Source organism: Manis javanica, chromosome 12 (assembly GCF_040802235.1).
Source record: "Manis javanica isolate MJ-LG chromosome 12, MJ_LKY, whole genome shotgun sequence".
NCBI lineage: Eukaryota > Metazoa > Chordata > Mammalia > Pholidota > Manidae > Manis > Manis javanica.
Window position 1 is genome coordinate 17,138,971 of NC_133167.1, and position 23,431 is coordinate 17,162,401.

The 23,431-nt window shown below is 39.2% G+C and overlaps 1 protein-coding gene across 2 annotated transcripts in view; it reads right to left on the minus strand.

Annotated features, from left to right (window-relative positions):
- Positions 1–8,434, minus strand: part of CYP27A1 (cytochrome P450 family 27 subfamily A member 1) — a 39,304-nt gene extending 30,870 nt beyond the window's left edge. Inside the window, exon 1 of one of the 2 annotated variants that reach the window (XM_073218092.1) lies at positions 7,996–8,434. In XM_073218092.1, coding sequence (XP_073074193.1) covers positions 7,996–8,265 — 270 coding nt within the window. In that variant the 5' untranslated portion in view covers positions 8,266–8,434. The remainder of the gene's footprint in view (positions 1–7,995) is intronic. The other variant, XM_017649584.3, reaches the window with a different exon arrangement.
- Between the last annotated feature and the right edge of the window lie 14,997 nt (positions 8,435–23,431).

Sequence of the window (23,431 nt, forward strand, 5' to 3'; positions counted from 1 at the left end):
AAACCATAAAACTCTTAGAAGAAAGCAGGCAAAAATCTCGTGAATATAAGCATGAGCAGTTTTTTCCTGGATACATCTCCTTGGGCAAGGAAAACAAAATCAGAAATGAACAAGTGGGACTAAATCAAACTAAAAAGCTTCTGTATAACAAAGGACACCATCAGCAGAACAAAAAGGCATCCTACAGTATGGAAGACTAAATTCATAAACAACTCATCTGATAAGGGGTTGACATCCAAAATACATAAAGAATTCATACACCTCAACATCCAAAAAACAAATATTCCAATTAAAAAATGGCAGAGGACCTGAGGAGACACTTCTCCGAAGAAGAAATACAAATGGCCAACAGGCACATGAAAAGATGCTCCACATCACTAATCATTAGGGAAATGCAAATTGAAGCCACAATGAGATATCACTTCACACCAGTTAAAATGACCACTATCCAAAAGACAAGAAACAACAAATACTGGTGAGGATGTGGAGAAATAGGAACCTTCCTACATTGTTAGTGGGAATGTAAATTGGATGCAACTGCTGTGGAAAGCAGTATGTAGGTTCCTCAAAAAACTAAAAATAGAAATACCCTTTGACCCAGTAATTCCACTCCTATGAATTTACCTGAAGAAGATAAGATTCCTGATTCAAAAAGACATATGCACCCCTATGTTTATCACTGCACTATTTGCAATAGCCAAGATATGGAAGCAACCTAAGTGTCTATCAATATATGCATGGATAAAGAAGATATGGTACATACACACAACTGAATATTATTCAGCCATAAAAAGAAAATAAATTCTTCCATTTGCAACCAAATGAATGGATCTAGAGGGTATTATGCTCAGAGACAGGCCAGGCAGAGAAAGATAAATATCATATAATTTCACTTACATGTGGAATATTTTAAAAAAGCAAAACAGAAGGAACAAAACATCAGTAGACTCAAAGACACTGGGAAATGACTAGTGGTTACCAAGGGTGAGGGACTGGGGCAGCTGCGGGGTGGGGAGGGGGATAAAAGGGCACAATAATTCACAATTACAATATAAGTTGATCACAGGGACTGTTGAACCACTGTGATGTACATTTGAAACCAACATAATATTGTATATTAATGATATTTTAATTAAAATAAGTAAATAAATACTGCTAAAATTTATATGAACCACAAAAGACCCCAAATAGCCAAAGCAGTCTTGAGAAAGAAGAACAAAGCTGGGGATATCACATTCCCTAGTTTCAAGCTGTGCTACAAAGCTACAGTGATTAAAACTGTATGGTAGTGGGAAAAGAATAGATACATAGATCAATGGAACAGAATAGCGAGCCCAGAAATAAACCCACACATATAATGTCAATTAATATATGACAAAGGAGGCAAGAATATACATGGAGGAAAAGACAGTCCCTTCAATAAAAGGTGTTGGGAAAACTGGACAACATATAAAAGAATAAAACAAGATCATTGTCTTATACTATAAACAAAAGTAAACTCTAAATGGGTTAAAGACCTAAATATAAGACACAAAACATTAAAATCTTAGAAGAAAACATAGGCAAGAATCTCATGAACATCAGCGTGAGTAATTTTTTTCTGGATACATCTCCTCGGGCAAGGGAAACAAAAGCAAAAACAAAAGCAAAAAACAAACAAATAGGACTACATCAAACTAAAATACAAATCAAATCCAAAATATATAAGAAGCTCATACAACTCAACACCAACCCCCCCAAAAAAAACCCAATTAAAAAATAGGCAGAGGACCTGAATAGACATTTTTTCCAAAGAAGACTTACAGATGGCAAAAAGACACATGAAAAAATGCTTCACATCACTAATCATCAGGGAAATGTAAATCAAAACCACAATGATATATCACATCACACCACTCAAAATAACTTCTGTCCAAAAGACAAGAAATAACAAATGTTGGTAAGGATGTAGAGAAAAGTGAACCCTCCTGCACTATTGGTGGGAATGTAAATTGGTACAGCCACTGTATAAAACAATACGGAAGTTCCTTAAAAAACTGAAAATAGATATACCTAGGACCCAGCAATCCACTTCTGGGAATTTACCCGAAGAAAATCAAAATCATTAATTTTAAAAGATATTTGCACACCTATGTTCATTGCAGCATTATTTACAATAGCCAAGATATGGAAGCAACCCAACTGTCCATCCATAGATGAATGGGTAAATAATATGTGGTATACACAATGGAATATTACTCTGCTATAAAAAGAAGGAAATCTTGCCATTTTCAACAACATGGGTGGACCTAGAGGGGGTATCATGATCAGCAAAATAAATCAGATATGAATATACCATACGATTTCATTTATATGTAGAATCTAAAACAAACAAGCAAATAAAAAAGAAATAAGCCCATAAATGCTGACAACATACTGTTGGTCACAATAGGGAGGGGGATGGAGGGATGGGTGAAATAGATGAAGAGGATAAAGAGGCAAATAAGTAAGCAAATAAATAAATAAATAAGAGGATAAAGAGGTACTTCAAATTATAAAATAAATTAATCATAGGAATGGAAATACAACACAGAGAATATAATCAATAATATTATAATATGTCGGTATGGTGACAAGGGGTAACTACACCTAATATGGCAAGCATTTAGTAATATATATAATTATTGAATCATTATGTTGTATATCTGAAACAAATATAATATTGTATATCAACTATATTCCAATAAAATATTTTAAAAAGGAAAATTACAGGTTAATATCCCTGATGAACATAGATACAAATTCCTCAGTGGAATATTAGCAAATTGAATTCAACAATACATTAAAAGGATAATACACCATGATCAAGCAGGATTTATTCCAGGGAGACAACAATGTTTCAACATCCACAACTCAATCAATATGATACATCACATTAGCAAAACAAAAGATAAAAAGCATATGATCAGCATCATCCACCACATCAACAAAAAGGACAAAAACCACATGATCATCTCCATAGATGCTGAAAAACCATTCAACAAAATTCAACATCCATTCATGATAAAAACTCTTAACAAAATGGGTATAGAGGGCAAGTACCTCACCATAATAAAGGCCATATATGACAAACCCACAGCCAACATCATACTTAACAGCAAGAACCAGAAAGCTTTTCCTTTAAGATTGGGAACAAGACAAGGATGCCCACTCTCCCCATTTTTATTCAACATAGTTCTGGAGGTCCTAGCCACGGCAATCAGACAACACAAAGAAATAAAAGGCATCCAAATTGGCAAGGAAGAAGTTAAACTGTCCCTGTTTGCAGATGACATGATATTGTACATAAAAAACCCTAAAGAACCCACTCCAAAACTACTATATCTAATATCTGAATTCAGAAGAGTTTCAGGATACAAAATTAATACACAGAAATCTGTTGCATTCCTATACACTAACGATGAACTAGCAGAAAGAGAAATCAGGAAATCAATTCCATTCACAATTGCTTCAAAAAGAATAAAATACCTACTACACTCTGAAACTACAAGACACTCCTGAGAGAAATTAAAGAAGACACCAATAAATGGAAACACATCCCATGCTTATGGATAGGAAGATTTAATATTGTCAAAATGGCCATCTTGCCTAAAGCAATCTACAGATTTAATGCAATCCCTATCAAAATACCAATAGCATTCTTCAACAAACTAGAGCAAATAATTCTAAAATTCATATGGAACCACAAAAGACCCCGAATAGCCAAAGCAATCCTGAGAAGGAAAAATAAAGCGGGAAGGATTACACTCCCTGACTTCAAGCTCTACTATAAAGCCACAGTAATCAAGACAATTTGGTACCAGCACAAGAACAGACCCATAGACCAATGGAACAGACTAGAGAGCCCAGATATAAACCCAAGCATATATGGTCAATTAATACATGATAAAGGAGCCATGGATATACAATGGGGAAATGACAGCCTCTTCAACAACTGGTGCTGGCAAAACTGGACAGCTACATGCAAGAGAATGAAACTGGATTGTTGTCTAACCCCATAAACAAAAGTAAACTCAAAATGGATCAAAGATCTGAACGTAAGTCATGAAACCATAAAACTCTTAGAAGAAAACATAGGCAAAAATCTCTTGAATATAAACATGAGCAACTTTTTCCTGAATGCATCTCCTCAGGCAAGGGAAACAAAATAAAAAATGAACAAATGGGACTACATCATGCTAAAAAGCTTCTGTACAGCAAAGGACACCATCAGCAGAACAAAAAGGCATCCTGCAGTATGGGAGAACATATTTGTAAATGGCATATCCGACAAGGGGTTAACATCCAAAATATATAAAGAACTCACATGCTTCAACACCCCAAAAGCAAATAACCCTATTAAAAAATGGGCTGAGGATATGAACAGACACTTCTCCAAAGAAGAAATTCAGATGGCCAACAGACACATGAAAAGATGCTCCACATTGCTAAGTATCAGGGAAATGCCAATTAAAACCACAGTGAGATATCACCTCACACCAGTTAGGATGGCCAACATAGAAAAGACTAGGAACAACAAATGCTGTCGAGGATGCAGAGAAAGGGGAACCCTCCTACACTGCTGGTGGGAATGTAAATTAGTTCGACCATTGTGGAAAGCAATATGGAGGTTCCTCAAAAAACTAAAAATAGAAATACCGTTTGACCTGGGAACTCCACTCCTAGGAATTTATCCAAAGAAAACAACTTCTCAGATTCAAAAAGATATATGCACCCTTATGTTTATCGCAGTACTATTTACAACAGCCAAGATATGGAAGCAACCTAAGGGTCCATCAGTAGATGAATGGATAAAGAAGATGTGGTACATATACATAATGGAATACTATTCAGCCATAAGAAAGAAACAAATCCTACCATTTGCAACAACATGGATGGAGCTAGAGGGTATTATGTTCAGTGAAATAAGTCAGGAAGAGAAAGACAAATACTCCCTCATTTGTGGAGTATAACAACGAAGCAAAACTGAAGGAATAAAATAGCAGCAGACTCACAGACTCAAAGAAGCGACTAGTGGTTACCAAAGGGGAGGGGTGGGGGAAGGTGGGTGTGGAGGGAGGGAGAAGGGGATTGTGGGGTATCATAATTGGTGTACATGGTGTGTTTGGGGACACTGAGAAGACAGTGTAGCTCAGAGAAGACAAATAGGGACTCTGTGGCATCTCACTACACTGATGGACAGTGACTGCAATGGGTATGGGGGGGGATTCGATAACAAGGGTGAATGTAATAACCACATCGTTTTTCTTGTGAAACCTTCATAAGAGTATATATCAATGATACTTAATAAAAAAAAAAAAAGGAAACTTGATACATGAAATGACAGATGTGCACAGGCATTAGGGGAACATCAGACAGGTGACCAACTCAGGCAGTCTAAATAAGAGCGACAGAATAGATAGCTGAACTCATCACTCTCAGGGTCAACACCTTTAAAAGATACCAATTTAATGTAAATTTACATGTAAATCTAACATAGGTTCGCATTTCATTTCCCGAGCATTCCTGACTTTGTTTCAGTTAGGAAAGAGAAAGGAACTGGCATTTATGGACTAGCATGATCTTCACATGTCCCAATTTCCACTCCACTACCCACTGAGTCCTATAATGCTAAAGCTGGTTTTATTATTTTTATGTGTGATATGCAGTTTTTGATAATGAGGTTGCAGGGACATTATGGTTGGCTGCCTTTATATCAACTCCACTTCTCCCTCTTGTGCAGTAACCATCTGGTCTAAGTAGGTGGAACCCCAATCCCAGCTTCAGGGGTCAGCCTGCATAAGTCTAAGGTAGTTTAGGTAAGCCTATTTCCAGTGTGATGAGTTCAGGAATGGGCAATTAACCCAGGCCAGGCAATTAACTTCTGTAAGAAAGTAGAGTCAAGGGAACTGCAGAAAAACAGAACTGTAGCTTTGATGATCTCATGAATCCCTAGAGCAAACTATACCTTAAGGGTACTCAATTATTAGACTTTTTGGTTATTTGAACCAATAAAGCTATTTTATAGTTTAAGCCAGTGGAGTGGCAACCAAACAAATTTGAACCAATAACGATGTAGGTGACTGGAAAGCATTCTCTTCCTCCATAAACATATTACCTGGGTCTTACAGATGTGCAGCACCTTGATCTTTATTAACTCACACCAGCCATGTATAGTGGGAATGGCTAATATATTTCCCTGGGACAACCCAGGTTCATGTGACTCCAGATCTTTGGGGTACAACAGCTAGAGCCAGGGGACTCTCCTAAATCCTAGCTCTGGCCTCTCCTTTAAAAGGTCACACATTCCTGCTTTCTCCTCTTTCCTCCTCCACCTCCTAGGGTGGTCTAGAATTTCTTTGGCACTTACTGTTCTAGAGATAATCCTGAGTAAAATCTCCCAGTAAACTCCCCCTGAGAAATGATGAGAAATCCTTAGTCCCCACCCTTGGGGCATTCACTGGGCCTCTCATATTTCTAGATGTTAAATCAAGTAGGGGAAGTTTACAGGACTCTAGTTTCTTGGCTTACTTGGTTCCATGGAGCTGAGCACACAGGGAATGATTTTTTAACCATCTCTGAGTGCCCACCAAGTCTTAGAAACATGAGCCCAACAGGGAAGGCCTCAGGGAGGCAGCAGCAGCCTGGGCAGGTACAAAGGATGCAGGTGCATAGAAAATGGTCAGCTTAGACCTTCAAACCTTCAGAGTCATTTTCTCCCTCATCCTCAACTCCCAGTCCTGCTTTCTCTGGTTCAGATACTACCATACCCACACCTTTGTCACCTGACCGCCTCCATTTCTCCTGTCCAGTCCATCCTACTACACACACCACAACCTGGACAGTGTGCCTTGGGGGCCATTTCACCCCATGCCTGCTCAAGAGCCCACCATGGCTCCTCAGAGGAACCAGGACCCTTAGTCTGGCTTTCAAGGCCCTCTTCAAAGGAGTCCATAGTTCCTCCCGCTTTTGGCTACTTCCCAGCACAGCCTCATGGTAACCAGGCAGTTCATCAGCTCAGCCCAAGGCCTGCCTACTCCCCTGGTCATCGCTAGTAACCAGACCTGTGCCAAAAAGGCACACCAAGTCAAAGATCCTACTCTCCTGACCGTGGACCAGGCTCTCAAATTCTCTTTCTGAAATGAACTATTGATTTGTTTACTCCTTTGTCCTCCCTTCTTCCCAAAAGAGCATATATGCCCCATGAGGTCACTGGCCTCATCACACAACCCCAGCACATGGAAAAATACCTGGCTCAGAAAGGATGTGTCAATACTTGTGAGTAGTCATTAAAAAGACAGACCCCACATGAATCTCTTCTGCTCATTTTCTAAAACCTCTCCAACATTGGTTTTTCCAGTCCCTGTGCATTGACAATGGGCTATCCATTCAACCCTGCCTGGTATCAGCAACCCACTGGATAAAGCCTTCTTACTGGACTTTGATTTCTTAATAAGAAAAATGCATCTTTCCCTTAAAGACTGTAATTTTGCTTTCACTCCGTGAGAAACATCTTTCTTCCTTCTAAGGGAAAATATGCCTTGCAAATTGCTAAGTCTCTGTAATTCTCCTGAAACCATTTCCTTTGGAAGAAGTCTGTGGTGCCCAATATAATCACTGAATTAAGGAGTGGCTCTACATCTGGCAGTTTATACACTCGCCATCTGCTGTGCTGTTGTTACCAAGACAGTTCCCTCTTCTCTCAACTTGTGGCCACTTTCAGCCTAGCCTCACAAATCGCCTCCTTTCTGGTGCCCTCCTGAATCAACCACTCTTAGACCTGTCCATTTCAGGTCAAAGGGCTCTGTCTACCCTTGCACATAACCCCTAGGGATTTCCAGTTTATGATCATACTCCCAAGGATTCCCGAGCTAAGTGTCCTGGTCCTTTACTTTTGTCCAACGCTTCCTCATCCCCACTTTCTCCGTCCGGATGCCCGCTCCATCTCCCCGGTCGCGAGACCCCCGCTCGGCTTACCTGGAGCTTGTGCAGTTGCCAAATGTAGCCCCGCACTAACAGCTTGAAGAGAAAGTGCAGACGGCCTGGCCCTCTAAGCTCCTCCAGACTCCGCAGCCTCCCCTGGCCAGGCCCGGTTCTGGGAGCCTCGGCTGCCTCCATCGCAGGGAAAGCGGCGGGGATCGAGCCCTTGGCTCTGGCTCCACGTGGGCCGAGGCCAGGGCGGGCCACCCGCGTCCGAAACAGCGCCCACCGCAGTCTCGCGCTGCCCAGCGCACCCAGGCGATCCATGGCTCGCGCCGCTGCGTCTTTGGACCGCGAATGCAGAGCGCCAGGAAATCTCCCAGAGACAGATGAGGTGGGGCGGGGTCAAGAGCAAGGGTAGCTGGGGATGGGACGGGCTAAGGCCGGCCAGGCCCCTAACTGGCCGCTCTTCCTAACGGTCCCCAGTCCCTCCAACAAACCTAATAACCACACAGAAGCCGCTTTCTCCAATTGTAAGCCTCCCGGCGAGGGGCAGCGACCGGCTAACGCAAAGGCTTTGACCCATAAGCTCTACGTTGGCCCTCTTCGACGAATCTCACACTTGCGCGAGGTCTCAAGTACAAGAAGTTTGCTTGGTGCGAACTCTGCTGACGTTCCTGTTCACCATATGCACACACAAAACAGCCCAGTGTTCTGGGTCATCTGATTTCCTGGAGAAGGGAAGCCTGACAGAGAAACAAAGAAATTTAAGTATTGTTTTTGTAAACGCAGCTCTACCCCGTGAACTCCCTGCAATCCACACACTCCCAAGACTGCTAAGGCAGAGTTTCTCAAGCTGCAGGGTGAGACCAGATTTAGTGAGTGTGATAAAAATTATTTTTTAATAAAATGGAAAACAATAAAATAGTACAGGAAGTATTGCTAGAGGAAAATGTAGTTCTGTAAATCCTTTGTTTCATATAGATTCAAAGTATATTGAAAAGTCATTGCTATTTCAAAGTCAAAAACATGACTTATACAAATAAAAACACAGGGTCAAAGATTATTCAACCGGTTAGTGAGGAAACCAGCAGCATAGTAAAGCCTGTTCTAAGAGCATTTGAAGAATTGATTATTTATAGGCAGCCAGAAGGAGAAAGGACATATTAAATTTAAAGGAGCAACAATTAGGCTGAGAGCTGATGTGACTAGGTGTGGCTTTCTTTTTATTTTTATTGCTTTTACACCATTCCTTTTTCTGCTCTCCTAGGACTTCAAATTATGTATGTTAGACTTTGTGCAGCATCCTTCCTATCTCTTACCCTCTTTTCTGTATTTTTGTGTTCTTTTGTCCCTTCTAGCTCAGTAATTCTCTATTCATATTATTAAATCTATCCATTGAGTTCTTAATTTCTACTATTGCATTTTTCAGTTTTCAATTTTGATTAGTTTTTCCAGATTGGTCCCTTTTCTATATTTCTACTTGAATGCCAAAATTCTTAATTCTTAATTTTATCTTTTATTATCCCCTTTATTTTTGTAACCATGGTTATTTTAAGGATTATGATCAATTACTCCACTATCTGGAACCTATGTGGGATAGTTTCTATTGTCTGTTGTTTCTGGTAGTTTTTGTTGATGTTATCATATTTCTTCCTGGACCTGGTTACTTTTGACTGTGTGCCAAAAAATGTTTTCTTTAAGTTTCTGACAGAACTAATTTGAGGCTTAACGTGATTTCATTTTCCTCAGGGAAGATTTCTTTTGTTCCTGACAGTTGCCTGAAAGCACAAGCATTCCAGGATCACCTTAATTCAATTTCTGGAATGAGATGCTTTGAAGCTGAGCTGCAGTCCTTTAGAAGGCTGGTCTATTTCCAGTTCCTAATCCTTTTGGGTCCCAAGTTTGGATATAAGAGGTCATCAACTCCAGCTTTTCTTCACCCAGCCCTGTAAGTATAAACCACTCAGCCTTTTAGCTTCCTCTTCTGGAAGTGGTAAATACAGCTAATTAGAAATCAATACTAACGCCTAACTTACCTGTGGATTTCTGTCTTATGGTTCTTGTCTAGTAATTATTTATTACTCTGCTCTCTGAATCTGATGCCTTCAAGCAAATGTTTGTCCCATTTTATTCAGTTTTTCAAGGTATTCTTAGAGTTGAGTCAAGTATTGACAAAAGTGGAAATCCAATGTATGCTTTTATCTTTAATTCTTTTTCCCCCTCTGGGTTCATTTTCTTGATATTTGAACCTTTTAAAAAATCAACTGCTTAATGAAATTTTCTTATCTCCTAATAAATGCATTTAATGCTAGATATTTTCACCTAATACCATTTGGGCCATTCCAACAAAAGACTCAATACACAGTTTCTCTTATTGTCATTCATTTCCCAAGTTTGTAACTTCCATTTTGATTTTCTTTTTTAATCTCAGAATTATGTAAAAAGGTGCTTTTATTTACTTGTAAGTAGTTGCAGTTTTGTATTGAAAGGGATTATTCTTTTGTTATTAATTTATACTGTTATTACATTGTGGTCAGCATATATATGTTTTTGCTTTCTTAGAATTATTGAAATGTTTTGATAATCTAATACATTTATTTTTCTGAGTGCTCCACATGTATTTTTGAAAGACAGTATTCTCTGTTTATTAACTTTTAATTTTGTTATTTAAATCCTCTATAGCCTTACTTATTTTTGTCTATTTGATTTGTTAACTTCTGAGAGAGGTTATGTTCAACTATCACAAAAATATTATAGATGTGTTGATTTGTCAAATTTTCTTGTATTTCCAACAGTTTTTGTTTTCTATTTTGATCTGGTGTTAGATTGATAAATGCTTATGACTGTTTTATATTCTTGATGGGTAGCACCTTTGATAAATTTGAAATATCAAATCGCTTTGGATTTAGTTTGTTTCATTTTTTTATTGTTACTCCTACTTTATTTTTATGCATTTGTTTGGTATATCTTTATTCATCCCTCTATTTTCAATCATTCTAAGTTATTTTCAATCCAGAAGAATTTCTCTTAAATACTATATAGGTGGAGTTTTACCCAGCAAAATAATCTTTAAATAGCACAAATTATTTTTGTAATTTGAATGAAAGTTTAAAAAACTAAGTAAGTAAATGAAATGGAATGAAATGAAAACATAATAAATGAATAGTTCATAGAAGAGGAATTTTAAATGGCTCTTAAACATAAAAAATGCTCAGCTTTTTTATAACAAAAGAAAGAAATCAAAACTACATAAGAAACCATTTTTCACCTATAAGATTGGCAAAGATCAAAAGTTTGATACCACTATGTAGTTTTAAAGGTGAGGGAAAACAAACTCTAAATCATGGTTAAAAGAAGTAAAAAATTGCTATAGAGCTTTCAACATTTAACGTGCACTTACCGATTGACCAGCAATCCTACCAACAGAGATTTTTTTTCTACAAATACACATGTGAATTTGCAAAATCACAATTACACAAGGATATTTATCGCAAGTGTTTGTACAGATTAAGAAAATACTGGAAACAATACAAATGCCCATCTGTATGTAGCATATTAGTGACGTAAATTATGGTTGATCCATGCATGTAAGCATTTGCCGCTTTAAAAAGTAACAATTAGGGCTTCAGGTACTGAGTTTAATGCTCTTTCCGCTGGATTTGAGGTGAGAGGAAAGGACTAGGTAGAATGAACATTTCTACTGCAGAAATGGGAATTCTAGAGGATCTCACTATTACCCTGATAACCAGAGACTTGGTTATGATCCATAAGAAGGTAGAATCTTTTTGCCCGGCCTGAAGAACTCAGATGCTCAGATCCAGCCCTAGTGAGCATCTGTGGGGGTGCTAGCTCACTGTTATCCCAACCATGGATACCATGCTGAGGTTTCTAGAAATGACTTAAAGGTATGTGCTTACCTTCTGAGTCTGGCTGACTCCTGTTGGAATTCCATTTTGCATCAAAAAGTTATCCTCAGTAAATTTAGAGATATCTGCTGTTGGACAATAAAGAATTCCTCTGGTCTTTGTCCTAGATTCTTGAAATGGAGCTTCTAACTATTGGGATTTCATGAGTGATAAGAGTGTTATAACAGCAGCAGACTCACAGACTCAAAGAAGGGACTAGTGGTTACCAAAGGGAAGGGGGTGAGGAAGGGAGGTGGGGAGGGAGGGAGAAGGGGATTCAGGGGTATTATGATCAGCACACATAATGTAGGGGGGGTTCATGGAGAAGGCAGTATAGCACAGAGAAGACAAGTAATGACTCTGTAGCATCTTATTATGCTGATGGACAGTGACTGCAATGGGGTGGGGGGAGACTTGATGATATGGGTGAATGTAGTAACCACAACATTGCTCATGTGAAACCTTCATAAGATTGTATATCAATGATACCTTAATTAAAAAATTTAAAAAAAAGAGTGTCTTTGTTATTCCTGGTGGATCCCTAGATAGTTTCAGGATGGTGGCTGGTCATGTAGGAAAGACTGGTCACATGATTAAAGGATTGGAGTTTTAATGATTAGAGTCTTAGAGTCAGGTGATACCAGTCCATCCGCGGGAAAGGGAAGGGGTCTGAAGATTTGAGTTCAATCCCATGGCCTGCCTATATAATGAAACCCCAATAAAAACTCTGGGCACCAAAGCTCAGTTTGTAGCCAGCTGGTCAAAAGTACAGGTGGCCTGGAAACCCCCAAACTTGTGGCTAGCATTTGAAGTGATGGCAGTCCTGGTGGGGAGTATGTGCTCCTGGGTTAGTGAGCACATCAATGTTTTGGGAGGATGGCACATCCAGAAATCCATGGGGAGAGGATAGGAAAGTTCCATATTTGAAATCCTTCTAGATCACATCCTAACAGGTCTCTTCTCTTGGTTGGTTCAATTCATATGCCTTATAATAAAACTGTAATAGTAAGAATAGACCATTCCTAAGTTCTGAGTCATTTAGTGAATTATCAGAACTAAGGGGATTGTGGGAACCCCTGGGTTTGTAGCCAGTAGTTAAAAGTAAGTGGCCTGGCGAACAGACACACAAAAAGATGCTCCACATTGCTTGTCATCAGAGAAATGCAAATTAAAACCACAATGAGATATCACCTCACACCAGTAAGGATCGCCATCATCAAAAAAGACAAACAACAACAAAGGTTGGTGAGGTTGTGGAGAAAGGGGAACCCTCCTACACTGCTGGTGGGAATGTAAATTAGTTCAACCATTGTGAAAAGCAGTATGGAGGTTCCTCAGAATGCTCAAAATAGAAATACCATTTGACCCAGGAATTCCACTTCTAGGAATTTACCCTAAGAATGCAGTACTCCAGTTTGGAAAAGACAGATGCACCCCTATGTTTATCGCTGCACTATTTACAATGGCCAAGATATGGAAGCAACCTAAGTGTCCATCAGTAGATGAATGGATAAAGAAGATGTGGTACATATACACAATGGAATATTACTCAGCCATAAGGAGAAAACAAATCCTACCATTTGCAACAATATGGATGGAGCTAGAGGGTATTATGCTCAGTGAAATAAGCCAGGCTGAGAAAGACAAATACCAAATGATTTCACTCATATGAGGAGTATAAGAACAAAGGAAAACGGAAGGAACAAAACAGCAGCAGAATCACAGAACCCAAGAATAGACTAACAGTTACCAAAGGGAAAGGGACTGGGGAGGATGGGTGGGAAGGGAGGGATAAGGGTGGGGAAAAACAAAGGGGGCATTACGATTAGCATGTATAGTGGGCGGGGGGCACGGGGAGGGCTGGGCAACACAGAGAAGACAGTGCTTTTACAGCATCTTACTACGCTGATGGACAGTGACTGTGAAGGGGTATGTGGGGTGGACTTGGTGAAGGGGAGAGCCTAGTAAACATAATGTTCTTCATGTAATTGTAGATAAATAAATAAATAAACAAACCACAATGAGATATCACCTCACACCAGTTAGGATAGCCACCATCCAAAAGACAAATAGCAACAACAACAACAAAAAAAAAAGTAAGTGGCCTGGGGATCCCCCAAAACTTGTGGCTAGCATCTGAAGTGAGGGTATTCTTGCTGGGGATTACATACTTAACCTGTGGAGTCTGAACTAACTACAGGTAGCTAGCATCAGAATTGTAGTATTTCAACTGCCCTTTCTTTTCCTTGTGACTGGGTCTAATTTTTAGAGATTATATTGTATCCAATGCATGTGAGGATCCCAACCTGGTCCTCAGCTGCCACTGGCCCATTCTACCATTAAATGAAATATCCTTATTGCTGCCTGGCTTCAGGCTCTATCCCTATTCCTAACCAAAGGGCCCTCAGGTCCAGCTCTCACTAGTTTCTCTCTCTCCGTCTCTCTTCCTCCTGCTTCCACATCATTCATGGGCTCCTAGGAGCATCTGGCTCTTCCCAAACTCAGGGCAAGGAAAGCTTTGAGGTCATCTCAGGCATCTACCTACATATCTCAGAAGTCCTCATACATACCTCAACATAATAAATGCCATACACAACAAACCCATAACCAACATTGTACTTAATAGCAAAAAGCTGAAAGCTTTTCCTCTAAGGTAGGAACAAGACAAAGATACCCATTCTCACTGCTTTTATTCAGCACAGTAGTGAAGGTCCTACCCATGGCAATCAGACAATACAAAGAGATAAAAGGCTTCCAGATTGGTAAGGAAGAAGTTAAACTCACTATTTGCAGATGACATGATATTATACATAGAAAACCCTAAAGAATCCATTCCAAAACTACTAGAACTAATATCTGAATTCAGCAAAGTTTCAGGATTAATTCACAGAAATCTGCTGCACTCCTATATACTAACAATGAACTAGCAGAAAGAGAAATCAGGAAAACAACTCTGTTTACAATTGCATCAAAAAGAATAAAATGCCTAGGAATAAACCTAACCAAGGATGTGAAAGACCTATGCTCTGAAAACTACAAGACACTCGTGAGAGAAATTAAAAAGACACAAATAAATGGAAATTGATCTCGTGCTTGTGCTTGTGGATTGGAAGAATTAATATTGTCAAAATGGCCATCCTGTCCAAAGCAATCTACAGATTCAACACAGTCCTATCAAAGTACCAACAGCATTTGTCAATGAACAAGAACAAATAGTTCTAAAATTCATATGGAACCACAAAAGGGCCCAAATAGCCAAAAATAATTTGCCCAAGTCATACAGCTAGTAAAGCCAGAGCCAGAATTCAGAGCCTGAGAGTTCCAATGAATATGAATGCTCTGTGCTGACTTCCTTTCATTGGTCTTCAGAGTCATTGCCTCCTCTACAGCCTTTTCTTCTGCAGGGCAGGAAATCTGGGCTCTCAGGAATCAAATATTTTTCTAAACATTTCATCATGTCTGAACTTCAACTTTTGCAAAGCAAATAATCAACTATTTTGTTCTCTGCTGTATCCAACTTTCCTAAAGGGAATGAGATGAAACACTCCAACCACTGCTTCTTTAATGGGGGAGGGCCACTCTGGGGGTGTTGCTTTACTCTGACACATGAATGGGGCTCCCTATTCCAAAACAAAAGAATTTATTGAAACAAGAGGCAGCATGATTAGTGAAAAGAGTATGAGTTTTGTCAAAATGCTCAAGATGTTTCATTAAGAATAAAAACAAGTTATAAAACCATTTCAAACTCAGTCATGTGAGTTTATCTCTCTCACATGTGCACAATTGGAAAGATACACACTAAAATTAATAATGGTGGTAAAGTATATGTGACTTTTATTCTTGGTACTTCTCTGTATGTTGTCTTAATTTCATTAGTGAATTTCTTTATAAGAAAAATGTTCACATCAGTAAAGCAATATGGGCTGTACAGACCTACAGTCATACAGACCTAGGTTCTAATCCTGGCTTCGTGACCTACTAGCTACAAGACATTGGGCAAGTTATATAATCTCCTGAGTAGCCTCAGTTCTCAACAATTAGAGGATAATATATATCAATTCACAGGGTTGTTGTGAGAATGAAAGGTAATATAAGTAAAGTTTGTCACTTAATAAATGGTCATTATTATAATGTACCAGGTGTCTTGCTCAGTCTATAACCAGTACTGTTTATTTCTAACAAAATAATTAATACAAGAGGCCTAGGGTAGGGCCTGAAATTGTGCAGTTCTAACAAGGTTCTGGGTAATGACAAGACATCTGGCCATGGAGCATATTTTGAATAGCAAGGCCTAGAGAGGCCAAGACACAGGAAAGAAGAACTTGGAGCTGACTGCTATGGGTATTTTCATATTGGGGGCACTTGGAAATTCCAAGGGTCTTGGGAGCTATAAGCCAGGAACCATGGATGAATACCAAATACATGAAATATATTTCATTATCTGAATGACCAAATACATATTTTCTATATATCACAATAATACTGTAAAAGGAAGGAAGAGGTAAATGGAGGCAGCTAAAGTGTTCAAACATTTTCACAATAAGCAGTGTAACCAGTAATTTGAATTAAATTTTTCCTGTTGCTGCATAACAAACTGCCCAAATACTTAGTGACTTACAACAACATTTTATCATGTGTACAGATTCTTTGGGTCGGGATTTGGGTGGGCACAATGGGAATAACTTATTGCTGTTCTATAATGTGTGAGATCTCAGCTTGGAAGACTCAAAGGCTGAGGGTTGGAAGAACCAGGAAGTGCCTGATGACTCAGAGATGGAAGGGAGGGAGGGAGGAAGGAAAGACGGGAGGGAGGGAGGAAGGAAAAGAAAGAAGAAAAAAATAGAAAGAGACCAAGACCACCCAGGGCTGAAGTAGGTAGGAGTTAGGTGGGAAGTTAGGCATGGCATCCCATTGAGCAAAGATGGATTCTGTGTCCATGTTCCTACCTGGGCATACAATCTGTACCCCCAAGAGTCCTCACTCTTGAAGTCTGTTGCATAATAGAGGGTTTATCTGGACTCGTGATGAAGTGCACTCACTAGACCAAATGAGAGGTTAAAAACAAAGCCGAAGGACCCATCTCCATTTCCAAACCCACAATTTCAGCAAAAGCCTTGTGAGACCAACCTTGGAAGAAGACTAACTTACAATTCCAATAGCAACTTTACTAACTTTATCAAGTTCATGCTTTAATGGACAGTGAGACCGAGCTGGGAGTAAATGTCATGGGTGGAAAGATCAACAGCACTATCTCTGGGAGGCATAATGTGTGAATTGACATTATGTGGGTAACTGCAGAACAACCGCGCAGTAATGCTGCCAAACAATTCGTTAATTGTCTGTATAAAATGAAGAAGTAAACAGTTTCCAATGTTGCCATTACAAGTTCCCTAAACACTGAAATTATGGGGACATTAGATTTTATAACTTTACCAGAGTTGGATACATCTGCTGCTAAATAGAAAACAAGCAAGGTAGAGGAGAAAGCAGAGATTGAGTGATACGCCTTCTTCCACTTCTGTGATTTTCTCACCCCATCTCTTCCCTTGCGTTTAACTGAGGAATAGGATGCTGAAATCTGAACAAAGTAAAAATCCCTATTTGACTTTACAACCAAGAATGAATGTTTATTGGCAGACCAGATGGAAAGACAATCATCCCCAAAGATGAGAAATAAATTATTTCAACCATGTAGATTTTAAATTCTGTTAGGTGGAATTAGAATGGCCTTTATTCTAGGACTTACTTTTCTCCAGTACTGAGGCAATACTATTCTGAATGTTCAATTTGATGTCCCATGAATTAAAATTGTTTTCCACTTGGACATGGGGGAGCAGTCTAGTCCTGTCCCTAAATGAGTTCTAAAGGTTGTCCCCTTAGGTGGTTTTCCCAGGCTTGGGTAGTTTCTTCTCATTCATGTGCTGATTAGAATTCAATGAAGACTCAAAATAGACCCTCTGCAGATCCCCTGAGCAAACTCCCTCTGTGCAGCCATCTTCTTTGGAAATTGAATTGTGAATTCCTGGCCTCCCCAGAATCCTGGTTTTGCTTCAACTCAGGACTCTACCAGTTCCGGCTCCTTGAGCTTTGGTCTAGAAACTCTCTCCAGGTAGTAAGCTGGGGTAGCCACAAGGATCCCTTTGTTTCCCATCTCTTAGGTCACTGTCTATGCTGCCTGATGTGCAAAGCCTGACAATCATTGTTTCATATCTTTGATCGATTTTTTTAGTTGTTTTATGGGGGAGGGTAAATCCAGTCCTTTACTTCATCTTGGCTGGAAACAACCAAATAGGTTTAAAATTAGAAAACTTTTATTGCTGTCTCCCTTAAATATTGCTCATGACTCCAAACATGTTATCTTTTATACTGAGTTGGTTTACCATTTTCAGCATTAGGGGAGGACATTGTCAAGACAGGTTACATATAGAAGTTAGCAAATCTCCTTAATGATATTACAGGTGTCGCTATAGAATTAATTAGCTACAGGTTGCTTGCTGTGGTGGATAGCTGTGGTCTTGAATTTGACTTTTCATATAAATAAAATCTAACTTGCAGTTTGAACTTAAAGACTCCATTTTATGAGGTCTCTTCTTTCTTTTGTATAGTTATATCTCTGGGGTACATAGTGGGGTAATCTTTAGGATATGTAGTCATTACCAGATCTGTGAATGTAAATGCAGACCACTTTATTCTAGGCTTGTGTTTGGCCTCATCCAGTCTTAAAAATAAGTCCTGGTGTGCATACCACACACCTAGAAGAAATTAGAGGAGTATCAATAAAAACTAAGTGAAACAAACAAAAAAAGGAATAAAAGTAAAGGACCCACCTCCATTTCCAAACCCACAATTTGGTGACGTGCCATAAATACTCAAATAATACTGTTGTAAACTCCTTTTAACAACTGCAGGAATTTTATTTGACCATGTACCATTTATTTCAACATTCTCAGTGAGGGACAATGTATTAGAAGCACGATTTATGGGGAAAACACTAAAAAATAATTTATAAATTATGTAATTATTACTTTATGAACTGTTAGGGTGCCTTTGATCACATGATTAATTCACTGTGGCATTTGTCAATCTCTTAGTATTCTTGCCTGTTTGTTGGCTTATATTCCATCCTTCCTTTAGCCTAGGTCTTCCCATTGATTTCTGAAGTCAGCAACTACTATGCAGTATTGAGAAACAGGGGGGTACATTCATTCATTCAACAAACTTGGACAAGTCATCTAACCTCTTTGAACCTCATTTTTCTTATCTGAAAAACAGAGATAATAAGACTGATACTGAAGGAATTTTTTTGTAAGAATGTGTGTGCATGCACATGTGTCTACACCAAGAACAATGCTTGAATCATAAGAAACTCAATAAATGGCAGCTGTTTGTTCTGTTGAGAGATCCACTACAGGGAGAGAAGTATACTTATATTAATAAAATGTCTATGATACCTCTTCCAGTGACTATGATTTCTCTCCGAAATATCCTGATGAGATTCCCAGTGTTAAAGACTTCATCTATTAATATCACAGCCCATAAGAAAAGTTATTGCCTATTTTTATATTTCATGGCAGTATGTTTATTTGCATAAGTTCAATAAGAAACTGCTTTCCTTGTAAGATGACCAATTAAAAACACAGGTTATATTACCAAGGCTTTGACTGGAATGTTATACCTGAGAGACATGTGTGTAAACTCAGATATGAACAGACAGCTTTAAGAAACTAAGGTTGACTTTATAAAGCCAACAAATCCCCTTGGAAGAACTGGCCTGGTACCTTGCTTACAGAGTTCCCAGCAACCTTACCAGGTGAGTAAGGAAGGTCACTTCCTGGGAGGTGCAGGAACCTCAGGATGTCTTGGGGACCTCAAGAAGAGAGGAATTCACCCGAATCTACAGGTACTGCAGGCAAAACCTGATGGCAAGTCTGGCTTGGCTTTCTGGCCTTGAGAGGCCTTTAAAAGTTCAATCAGAAATTCCTTATAAAAAAAGTACCAGCACTAGGAAGAATTAATATCGTCAAAATGGCCATCCGGCCTGAATCAATATACAGATTTGATGCAATGCCTATAAAATTACCAACAACATTCTTCAATGAACTGAAACAAATAGTTCAAAAATTCATATGGAAACACCAAAGACTCCGAATAGCCAAAGCAATCCTGAGAAAGAAGAATAAAGTGGGGGGGATCTCACTCCCCAACTTCAAGCTCTACTACAAAGCCATAGTAATCAAGACAATTTGGTACTAGCACAAGAACAGAGCCACAGACCAGTGGAACAGATTAGAGACTCCAGACATTAACCCAAACATATATGGTCAATTAATAGATGATAAAGGAGCCATGGACATACAATGGGGAAATGACAATCTCTTCAACAGATGGTGCTGGCAAAATGGGACAGCTACATGTAGGAGAACGAAACTGGATCACTGTCTAACCCCGTACACAAAAGTAAATTCGAAATGGATCAAAGACCTGAATGTAAGTCATGAAACCATAAAATTCTTAGAAAAAAACATAGGCAAAAATCTCTTGGATATAAACATGAGCAACTTCTTCATGAACATATCTCCCTGGGCAAGGGAAACAAAAGCAAAAATGAACAAGTGCGACTATATTAAGCTGAAAAGCTGTACAGCAAAGGACACCATCAATAGAACAAAAAGGTACCCTACAGTATGGGAGAATATATTCATAAATGACAGATCCAATAAAGGCTTGGCATCCAAAATATATAAAGAGCTCACGCACCTCAACAAACAAAAAGCAAATAATGCAATTGAAAAATGGGCAGAGGAGCTGAACAGTTCTCCAAAGAAGAAATTCAGATGGCCAACAGACACATGAAAAGATGCTCCACATCGCTAGTTATCACAGAAATGCAAATTAAAACCACAATGAGATATCGCCTCACACCAATAAGGATGGCTACCATCCAAAAGACAAACAACAACAAATGTTGGCGAGGTTATGGAGAAAGGGGAACCCTCCTACACTACTGGTGGGAATGTAAATTAGTTCAACCATTGTGGAAAGCAGTATGGAGGTTCCTCAAAATGCTCAAAATTGACTTACCATTTGACCCAGGAATTCCACTTCTAGGAATTTATCCTAAGAATGCAGCAGCCCAGTTTGAAAAAGACATATGCACCCCTATGTTAATCACAGCACTATTTACAATTGCCAAGAAATGGAAGCAACCTAAGTGTCCATCAGTAGATGAATGGATAAAGAAGATGTGGTATATATACACAATGGAATATTATTCAGCCATAAGAAGAAAACAAATCTTACCATTTGCAACAACATAGATGGAGCTAGAGGGTATTATGCTCAGTGAAATAAGCCAGGCTGAGAAAGACAAATACCAAATGATTTCACTCATATGTGTAGTATAAGAACAAAGAAAAACTGAAGTAACAAAACAGCAGCAGAATCACAGAACCCAAGAAGGGACTAACAGTTACCAAAGGGAAAGGGACTGGGGAGAATGGGAGGGTAAGGAGGGATAAGGGTAGGGAAGAAGAAAGGGGGCATTACGATTAGCATGTATAATATGGTGGGGGGAAGGGGAGGGCTGTGCAGCACAGAGAAGACAAGTAGTGATTCTACAACATCTTATTATACTGATGGACAGTGACTGTAATAGGGTTTGTGGGGGGGACTTGGTGAAGGGGAGAGCCTAGTAAACATAATGTTCTTCAAAAAAAAAAAAAAAAGTACCAGCAAAGCACATTTAAAGGAGCCTATGTAATCAATTGCTCTTCTTTATGCACTTATGCAAATTATCAAGCCAAGTGTTAATTATTTTCTTAATCTGGTTACTTCTAATAAAAATGAGGGTGATTTTAGAGAAAAGTATTGTTTCAATAACGCAGCCTTGTCTATACTAAATCCTAATACTAGTCATTGGGACATAAACTAGATGCAGAATTCTAGTTTCTTCAAAATATCTGGCTATGATTTTCCAGATGTTTTAGTTTTCTCCCATCATTTCAATTAAAATTTTACAATTTCTAGTCCTCATATTCAGCCATGCATTCTTAACCTCCTCAAGTTTTTCCTTCCAGAATGGAAAATCCAACTCCAGATGTTACTACTTAATCTAATAACACAATTTGTTCTATCTTGCCTAGAAGCCAAAAAACTGCAAATAGTAATAGAAATGGAACCCAGAATAGAAGTACCCATCTTCCAAGGCCCCCTCAACTGACCACTGATGGAGACCTAACTGCACCCTTTACTGTGCCCCTTCTCAGCATGAAGCAGCCAGAGCGGTCGTCGTCCCTTTCCCTAGCAGCAGCTAGGGTCTCTATCTGTAGAGGGGGGAATGAGACAGGGACTATGGGCTTAGACAGAGTAGGGTGAGGGCCTCTGGAAAAAGCAAGGCAAGATATTTACAGTCAAAGCAATGTAACAATATAAAGTCCCTATGGAAACTCTGTGTTCAGTATTATGCAAAGTCAAGGTCACACAAATTCTCTAGGATAAAGATACTAGACTAGGAATATAGATATCTTCAGTGAGATCAGTTAAAGGTCAAAAGGCCAGGAGCAGCTTGGCCTGGAATGTGTGAGTGTTCTGCAAGGGTATCTCAGTGACTGCAAGGATAACCGGTGACTTCACTGTAAAACAGCCCTAGCAAACAGACAACCCAGCCCACCTTGAAGGCAGGGCAGGTGGTACAAGTCCACACCCTAAGCCCTAAATTCCCCAAAATCCTCAACTGCCTATAAATCCCCTAGACAATGCACCACCCCGGGCTCTCTTGTCCCCTCCTCGCATGAGCCAGGAGCTCTTTCCTCTCACTTTATTTCTAAATAAAAGCCTGTACCTTGCTCTCCTTTAAAAAATAAATAAATAAAGGTATTGTCTAGGATAGAGATGGATTATAGAAAAAAAATTTTTTCACCTTCAGGGATTTTAGCTTTTTCCTGTCTGGTAGAGGCAAGAGAGGGAAGATGTGTGCGAGAGGAGTCAGTGATGTTTCTCTTAGCTATAGTCTCAGGTGATTGCTCAGATACCTGGCACTATCGAGACCATGGATCCTGATTTTGAATCAGTTTTCAAAACGAAATCTATCTTAAAATTTATATTCCCCATTTGCAACAACATGGATGGAGCTAGAGGGTATTATGCTCAGTGAAATAAGCCAGGTGGAGAAAGACAAGTATCAAATGATTTCACTCATCTGTGGAGTATAAGAACAAATAAAAAACTGAAGGAGCAAAACAGCAGCAGACTCACAGAACCCAAGAGTGGACTAACAGTTACCAAAGGGAAAGGAACTGGGGATGGTGGGTGGGAAGGGAGGGATAAGGGGGAAAAAGGGGCATTACGATTAGCACACATGATGTAGCGGGGCAGGGGAGGGAACACAGGAAAGGCAGTATATACAGAGAAGACAAGTAATGATTCTATAGCATCTTACTACGCTGATGGATAGTGACTGTAATGGGGAACTTGATAATAGCGGGAGACTAGTAACCATAATGTTATTCAAGAAATTGTACATTAACAATATCAAAAAACATTTTTTAAAAATTTATATTCCTCTGCCAAAGAGCATTCAGATTTGG